Consider the following 9,897-nt stretch of genomic DNA (forward strand, 5'->3'; position numbering starts at 1 on the left):
AGCAACAGAAGACATCGTTCTCTCGCCCCTCCCAGCTGAAGACCAGATAACTGGATGTACAAAAGAAGAGGTTCTTGAACACATCAGAAGAGTGAAGGCAAAAAAATCCCCTGGATATGATCTAATAAACGGCAGAGTCCTTAGAGCACTGCCTGACTCCACCATAGACTACATAACTATGGTGTACAACGCCATGCTCCGCATCCGGCACTTTCCAGCCTGCTGGAAGCGCGCCGTGATTGTGATGATTCCTAAGCCTGGCAAACCCGTGGGAGAAATTGAGTCGTACAGACCAATTAGCCTGTTGCCAGTACTCTCCAAAATATTCGAAAGAATATTTCTGGAACGAGTACTGACACATCTGGGACGCCAGGAGGCCATTCCAAACCATCAGTTTGGCTTCAGGAGACAGCATGGAACACCGGAACAGGTTCACAGAGTTGTGCACCATATCCTTGGAGCCTTTGAAGAAAAGATGTACTGCTCTGCCGTCTTTTTAGACATCAAACAGGCGTTTGATCGAGTTTGGCACCTGGGACTGCTGCAGAAAGTGAGGACCACCCTTCCAGCCCCATTTTTCGCGTTGCTATCCTCATACCTTATTGGAAGAACCTTCCAAGTGTCAAGGGGGCAAACAGTATCCTTGACTAGACCAATTATGGCTGGAGTACCACAGGGTAGTGTTCTAGGCCCAACACTTTATACTTTATTCACAGGAGATATGCCAACTCCCGAGCCAAATATAGGAAGTACAGATGCAGTACTCATAGCGACCTATGCAGATGACACCGCCATCTTATCACGTCACGTATCTGCGCAAGAAGCTTCAGACTCACTACAAAAATATCTGGACTCTTTCGGACGCTGGGCAAAACGGTGGTGTATCACCATTAATGCACAAAAGTCTGTACATACTACCTTCGCCACTAGAAGAGGAGATTGCCCAAGCGTTGCATTGGGGCCCACTATTCCCAAAGCCTCAAAAGTAAAGTACCTTGGTATCACTCTTGACAGAAGGCTGACTTTTAAAGCGCACATAAGTCAAGTAACCTCAAAATGCAAAAGCAAGCTAAAAACCCTCGACTGGATGCTGAGAGCTTCAAGCAAGTTGTCTTACAGCAGCAAGGCCGCCATCTACAAGGCAATAGTTGTCCCAACCTTCGTATATGGTATCTCTCTATGGGGCTCCTCGGCGAAGACTACAAGGAACAAAATTCAGACCCTGCAGAATAAAGCACTACGCAGATGGACTGGAGCCAGCTGGTTTGTAAGAAACTCAGTCTTACATAGGGATTTAGCAATTCCCACAGTTGCTGAACTCATTGGGCGACACAGTTCAAGATACGCGGACAGACTTGCAGCGCATCCTAACCATCTCGCAAGCAACCTGGCTATAAACAACAATAGGCGAAGACTGAAGAGATTGCATCCTCTAGACAATATTAGAACTAATTAAGATAGTAGCTACAAGTGCAGAATAATTGGCATATCTGCCCTCCCATTAGTTAAGGTTTAGAGCTAAATGCGCTATAGAGTCTAAGACAATAAGCTGCAACAAAATAAAGAAATAAAAACGAAAAAAAAAAAAAAAAAAAAAAAAAAAAAAATTGTTATATATAAAATTGTACACAGTTTATATACTATATATGTTTATGCACAACTGCCTTTGTAATATAATTCATTCATGCCGTGTACCGTCTGTTCCCTGGAGCGAGCTCGGCTCAAGGGCTATGCAAATGCCGTCAGGCTCAACTCCGCGTCGGGTATGGTTCAACCTGTCTGCTGCTGAGTTTAAAAAAGTTTTTACGTTGCATGTGCTAACAAAATTGCAGCAGACCTTCTGCTGTCAAAGGTTACGGAGTAGAATAATTTGGGTCGGTCCAACCATTTTGCATTGCGTGACTCCTTTTTCGACTCTAGATTGTAAGTCCAAACGCTCTCTAATACACTCAACGTTTATTGCATTAATTTCAATCATTTCCTAAAGGCAATTCCGATCAACATGTTGGCACTTTACTGCCAACTCCCCCACAGATTCAACTGTGCCGAGCCAGCTGCCACTGAACCATGCTGACAGCGAAAAGACGTGCCCGAATCCAGCCATACGCATATGCACACACTTCAGCGACTCGCAGCAGCAGCTTCATTATGATCATCATCAGCTTCATAAACATTGTTGGGAAAAACGTCGTCGAAACCGTCGATGCCACTTGTGTAAATGTTTACCACGAATTTATAATGAAGCTAGCCAAACGAAAAACACAATCAATAACCACAAATTACTCTAACAAATTCACTTCGAGAAGCATACAAACTGAAAAGAAATTCAGAATTGCGACCTTAAGAGGTATTTGAATGTACGTTACCTGAAAGAGAATTTTATTATTAATGGTAAGCCTTTTAATTGGAATCGAGTTGCAAGCTCTCTGCCATAGCAATGATGCCCAGAGCGAGAGAGTATTGAAGTCAATTCACAATGGGCGAGACTTGCCAAGCGTAGCAGAAGCCGAAAAACAAACTTGACAAAACAAACCCAAATGCTGCGAATTGTTTTATGATAACCCAGCGGCGTTTGCCATTTTATATAGACATATATATATATATATATATATTTATGTTTGTACGTTGTTTGTTATTCAGAAGGATCCTTGCTACTCCCGTATTACATGCAAAGTTATGCAAAATGCGTTTACGCGTAAAATTTCGCTTAACCGAGAAACTGAAAGAGGAACAGAAACGCCCAAGGCCTAACAATGTGCCCATTAGCCCAAAACTCAAGCCAGTTAACGCGTTGAGGTTAATGCGAATGTCAAGTGCCATTGTAAGAGTGAGCACATGAATGATTTCTATATGGTACAGCAGGCAGATGTTGAACGTAGGATGGCTCTGGATCGGGGTGCCGCAAATATGTGCGCTCGAGTGTTATAAGTTCCCCTTGTCATACTCGTAATTGCAATCGTAATATCTACTAATACTCGCCCAACAGCTCACAATGCACGGGCCACAAGCCATTGTGTCGTAGAGAGTTTCAAGTATGTGCCATGTGTAGGAAATACATGTGGCCGAACAAGACTAGCAACAGGAAACAGGCCAGTCAAATAACATCACAGTTGATATTCTTGTTAATGCTGCTGCTGCTGCTGTTGCTTTTGCTGCTGCAGCGGCTGTCTCTGTGGCATTTGAAGTTTTTTTCGAGTTTATTGCCAGACATCAATAATTATAATCGTTATTTCCGCTCGAAATCTTTAGCAGCAATCATTGCACATATTATTTATTGCTTTTAATAGAATGATACTCTGTTCAAATGAATAAGAGTATATTTGATTCAAATCTTGATTTCTTTATAGCTTCACAAATGATTGATTTTATAATTGATCTAATTGCTTTTCAGAATTCAAGTGACACCAAATATCAACAAGAACTAAACAGCAATTGGTTCTTATTTTTATGCAGTAGCAATTATATATTAAAATTGCACAAAGACAAAAAACCAGTCTACATTTGGCAACTAACTAAGCCAAGTCAAGGTGTTCAGGGGTAATTAAGTTACTATATAATTGGCCTTGCAGCATTTGTATTTCAATTTATATTCATTGATATTTTCTAAATACAAATTCGAGTAAGTTTTAAGCAAATGTTTCCACACACTAATAGTCATTGTATTATCTTTTTAAAATATTCACTTTTTTTCATTTATTAGTATTTTGGGAATTTTTAAGAAAAATCAATAAAGTGAAATAAGTAAAATTTCAATTTTGATATTCACATTAATCTTAATTATTCAATGCGAACCACAAACTTGGGAGTTTGCACACACAAAAAAATGCGACAACAGCGTTGCAGCAGCGACAGCGTTGCCAGATATCAAAAATGCTAAAAATCAACCCGAATCATTATTTACTTTTTTTGTACGGTTTTCACATTTGTACAAGCCAGAAATTAATTACAGAGCGCCCCCTCGCCATGAAACGAACATATACAACATATGCGAAATATGCAGCAGCAGACAAGGACGGGAAACGACGATGGAATGGAATGGGACTGGGCCAGGATGCTCGCAGGACGTTGTTGAGAGTTTGCGCGCCAGCACAAAAACCTGTACACAAATTATCTATAATAAATATGCAAAACTTTTTATGCGTGTGAGTGTATGTGCGTGTCTGTGTGTTTGCGTGCGTATGTGTGTGTTTCTGTGCGTGTGCACACAACGAAAAAAGGGTTGAATTCAAGCATCAAGTAGAATCCGGCAGGAACAGAAGGTTGCGGCAACGACATGTCGAAAATCAAAAACTCCCGAGGACAAACTCTCCAGAGAGTAGCTGTGGCAGAACAAATGGAAGCTGAAAACACACGATGGCGACCCGATGGCAGAACATGCGTTCGTCCTGTACCCGAACAGGGAACAGCGTTTAGTTTGCGTTCTATGGGCTCATTGTTGTGTCACTGCCATTGCTCAGATCAAGCCGGAATAACCCTTAATGAAAATGGCAACACAACTGTTACCAAAATCGATTAAATAAACGTGTGCTATAGACTTAGACAAACACCCACACACACACACAACTTACACAACATACACACATGACCACAGAGTCAAAAACCGCATCCGTTGACGCCATATTATTGTAGAGTAAGGGAGGGGTTAATGGTGGGACTGGGAAAATTTAGTCTAATATAATTTATGCCCAACTGGTGCCACACAAAACAACGCTGTGAGACGAACAGGCATCGGAAACTGCACGAAATCGAGCTGGAAATTGGGAATTGGGAATTGGCAAACAACAAACAGACACACACACATAAATACACAGAGAGTGTCATGAATATATATGGCAAATGATTAAAAAGATTTACAAGCTACCAGATTGTTTATTTTCATGAAATATAGCACTGCTAATTTGTTTCTCAGTTCCCTTTCTTATTCGTTTATTTTGTTTTTGTGTTTTTTTGTTATTTTTAGAGAAATCTGTGTATGCCCAAGTGCTGCCTACTTTTGAGCAACATATTTTCAGCAATGAGGCATGAAAGAAAGAGCACAATAAGGAAACAGAGTTGCACCCAAAAACAACTCTCGCGCTCGCATTGTTATTGGCGTTAATTTTGCTGTCACTCTGTTTCTGTTACAGTTACCGTTACCGTTGCTGCGGCTGCTGCTATTTGAACAAAAACAATTTCCTGAGAGAGCGCACGTTGCGCTCAAAATATTTGATGTCGTCGTCATCGTCGCGGGTCGTTGTCGTTGTCGTCGGCGTTAGTGGGCATCGTCTTTGCCCACTCCGGGACGCGATTCGCTCGATTCGCCTCGATTTTTTAATAGATAGATACACATCGCCCACCATCCAGCCAGTGAGCCAGCCAGCCAGCCGACCAAAGCAACCACTTTGATGCCAGCGATTAACCCCCAAAAAGTGTAAACTTTTAATGGACACACACACACACATACCCACACGCACACGCACACGTACGTGCGCCCACACACGCAGAGAGACCTTTGTACGCTTTCAGCAGCCACAAAGATTCCTATAATGTTTTCAATGAGAAAACTTTTTAGACTTCAAATCAAAACAGTTGCAACAAAAGCGAACAACAAAACGGATTAACAAAAATTGAGACAACGCCAATGAGTTTAAGGAAAAAGCGACAGGCATGCAGGAGCAATAGCTGAGCTGTACCTTATATGTACCTACTTTCCTATTGCTATTGAGTTGTACCTACATTGCTATTACGTTTGAGTTGTACCTTCTTTGTTTTGATGACTCTTCAATATTTTAGTATCCTGTTAATGCTAATATGACCAAAATTTGATTACTTAAAGTTAATGTTGTGTTGATTAAGTTATTACACAATAATGAACACAATAAATACAAACTTCAAACTTTCCATGATAAGCCCTAGGCGCGAAATCTCATTAAGCAAGTGCGCAAAAATGAAAATAAGAAAAAAAACAAGAGAAAAGCAAATGAGAGCGAACAGTTGGAGTCGAAGAGAGAGCAGACTTAGTTTTCATATTGCGCTCTCTCAAAAACCTTTGCTAGACGACTGACTTCAAGCTGATAAGCCAAATACTGAAGTACTGAGAAGTGTTCTATTTTTATAATGCATATGCAAGCGAGAGTAGACATAAGCAAGAATGACAAGGGATTTAGAGAAATATTAACTCTATAATTGGTATCCTTATCAAGAAAAGAAATGTAAAAATAATTCTTAAAACTAAGATTGTATGAGGTTTAGTTAAATAAGTTTTAGTACTTGTGTTGTAGCACACAAAAATCTATTGAAATGCTTGAATTTGTCTTTATCAGTCACTGTGATGAAATCATGGAAATACTAAAAACCCGTGATTAATGCCAATTAAATGCTGTACGTTATCTGTCTGATGACTAAGCCATGTTAGTGATAATCAATTAAGTATTATATATATTAATTTCAGGAAATAATATTCAGTAGCTTAGTGAAAAAGTTAGATCGAAAATCCAAAGTCCGGTAAAATCAAGTTTTTTTAATTATATATATATGTATATATATATATATATATATATATATATATATATATATATATATATATATATATATATATATATATATATTATATATATATATATATATATATATATATATATATATATATATATATATATATATATATATATATATATATATATATATATATATATATATATATATATATATATATATATATATATATATATATATATATATATATAACTAGTGAATATTCCACCTTGAACTAATCTCTTTCACTTAATTACTTTATTCGTAAATTTAATTTAATTGACACAGTGACTTGCATCAGTTTTCTTATCAAGCGATTCAATATCAATTATAGAAGTCGTTTTGAGTACAGTTTTTTCTATAGAGTTATATATGTAGGATATTTTCAAATCAATAAAATGTTTGTACGTGAACTTCTTGAGCAAAGTTTAATTTTGTCGTTTGTGTCATTAACTCCAAGCAGTTTTATGATTGCTTATCTTTGTGTGTAATTTTTTTTCAGGAAATTGATCTCATTACTTTAAAATTGTAGAAATACTTTCATTGTGCTTGTGATAATATATATTTAAGAATGCAATGCAAGGAATGCAAGCTTATATTTTCATATTTTACCAATAGTATTTCGTTATTTGTATAAGTCCCTCCACCAGCCGCTACTTCATTGACGGCAAAACAATCAAATTGGCAACGGCGGCTATATGCACAATAATTATAAACAGATCAAATTGTTATTATCTGGAAATAATAAAATGTTTTGGCAGCAAAAAACAATCACAATGGCCACAAAATAAAGCCGTTTAGTAGCATCAAATATTTTGTTTATATAAAATTCAACAGAACAAAAATAATTCCTTTGCTTATCTTTCAATCGATAAAGGTCCAAATTATTATTGGGCCGTGCTTATCGGAACACACGCCTATAAACGATTTGTTCAACGTCCTTGAATAACCTGAATTATTATATTTATTTATATATGTTACATATAAATAAATATAAATGTATAGAAATGCTGTGACCTAAACAACTAAACTCTAGTTTATCTACAAATAACAAATTGATTATAAACAATGGCCTGCCAGTTGCTAATACACAATGTTAATAGGCATCTAATAGCGCAGAAAATCGATTTAGAATTTTAAATACATTTAATGAGCTATAGACACGCTTCGACAAAGAAAACCCCATCATAATAGCAGGAACAAAAATAACCTAATCTAACTGTAGAAAATATATAACATCAACTAGCAAAATATAATATAATTTTGAATATTTTTATAGAATTGCTAACTAGTAGATACCCTGCGAATAATTTGTCAAATTTGAATTAAATCAGTTGGTATTCCAAAAATGTATACTCGCCCGTTTTACTTTATGATTCACGCACAAATAGCCTAGGCACAGCATCAATATTATCGATTTCATGGTTATCGATTGTTTTAATTTAACTTGATCAGCAAGATACAATGCTTTCATACATATGAACAGACTGATTAGATCGACAGACGGATTAGATCGACTCGACTGTTTATACTGCCCAAGAATATTTAAACTTTATAGAGAAGATGTATTTATATATATATATTATAGTTATTTTAAAGAGAATATTAACAACCTTTCATCTCATTGGCAACAGGGTGCGAAGTGTTTGACAAATGCAGACTTGACTATGAATGCAGCTGTTGCATCGCGTGCCAACAATTTATTAACGCTTTTGTTTATCCATTGTTGAAATAAATTATGAGTTTGCGTCAAGTGCTAGGCATAGAACCCTTAAGCCTTTAAAAATGCATACAATTCGCGCCGCAGCTTATGTTATTATTATTACTTATAATTTATGCAGTTTTTGTGGCGTATTAGCTCAGTCTGTTGCCTTGTTTGTTGTTGTTATCATTGTTGTTGTTGTGGTTGCAAGCAGGCGAACCGAGCGCGTTTTATTCATTCAATTTGCTGGCACGTTTTGCATTACACGCGACAACCCTGACCTACAAAATACAAATATAACAACAACAAAAACCAACTCGACTGCCTGCCTGCCCCTAGTTATTTTTTTGCTGTTAGTTTTGTTGTTATTATTATTATCATTGCTGTTGCTGTTGTTACTGTAGCTACTTTGCATTGAGAACGATTTGTGTTCTCGGCTCTGGCGCTTAGCCGCGTGAACATTGAATTTTATAAATAAATTAACAGGTTAATGCATTTTGCCGGGTGTGTAGGCGTTACCGCATCAATCAAGGTGGGACGTTTCATACAAACGGAATAGTTATAGCATTATATATATATATATATATATATATATATATATATATATTATACATTTTAAAAACATCAAATAGAATGTGGAAAAACTGTGACTTTTTCGTATTTGACATTGAAAAGAGTTTCCTAACAACAAACCTTATGGGCTTAAGGCCTAAAGGCGACAATGCAATTGGACAGCTATAAAAATGTATACTTTAATAAATTTGATAATTTATGGCAAGAGCTTTCACTACAGATGATATTTAGTCAAAATTTCACAATAAATCCTAAGCTAAATAATAAATATGTTAAAAACAAGTGAGATTTATTCATTGTTTTATTTGCATGTTAAGTTCAGTAAATATAATTGCATTTAATCGCACATTGTTTACGTTGTTTAACTTAATTGCAGCTATAATTGGCTATAATGGCACGCGGCTAGGTCTTATGGGGCGACCTTAGACCGACTAAATGACAAGAGACAAGTGAAAATTGAAGCCAGCGGGTAAATAAGCGTTGAAAACGGATGTTCATGCAGCACGACAACAAAAAGATACAAATGTATCTCAACAGCAGCATGAGAGTGTTTTTAGCTTATTTTATTTTATTTTTTTCTTTCCTCTTTCTGCTGCTTTCTCAGACTTTTGGGTCACATTTACATTTACAAAATGTTGCAACGCTCGCGACACTTTCTCTTTTTTGGGTTTTTACTTAACATTAATCGCATCAAAACAAAGACATAACTAAAATCATCTACATAAAACCATATTGCCAAAACTAACGAGCGTCAATCCGATCAACTTTTGTGTCTCTCAATGGAAAATTTGTTACCTCAAAAGGTAGACATAGAAATTCACCATTCACCACAGCGAACAAAAACAAGAAGTAAGAAAGGGGGAAAGAAAGATTCACTGCCCTGTCGGTCGGTCGGACGCTTAGTACATTTGGCTTTGTATCACAACAGTTTTGGCGTTTTGTTGCTGTTGCTTGTTTTCACAGTTGTTGCTGCCTCTGTTGTTTGCTACACCAACAACAAAATATAGCAACACTGACAGCTCAGAGCAGCTGCGCTGCGCAGCATTTTCAGAGCAGCGAGAGCAATTTATTTTTAGCAGCAGCAGCAACAGCGAGAGCAACGCAACGAG

The 9,897-nt window shown here is 37.1% G+C and overlaps 1 protein-coding gene across 1 annotated transcript in view; it reads right to left on the reverse strand.

The window, feature by feature from the left end:
- The window catches only part of LOC111596255, a 129,354-nt gene that overhangs the window by 42,499 nt on the left and 76,958 nt on the right, over nt 1-9,897 (reverse strand). The window contains 1 exon segment of the mRNA XM_030224965.1: nt 3,130-3,170. Coding sequence (XP_030080825.1) covers nt 3,130-3,170 — 41 coding nt within the window.

The sequence above is a fragment of the Drosophila hydei genome, unplaced genomic scaffold (genome assembly GCF_003285905.1).
Source record: "Drosophila hydei strain 15085-1641.00,03,60 unplaced genomic scaffold, DhydRS2 tig00008121-arrow-pilon, whole genome shotgun sequence".
NCBI lineage: Eukaryota > Metazoa > Arthropoda > Insecta > Diptera > Drosophilidae > Drosophila > Drosophila hydei.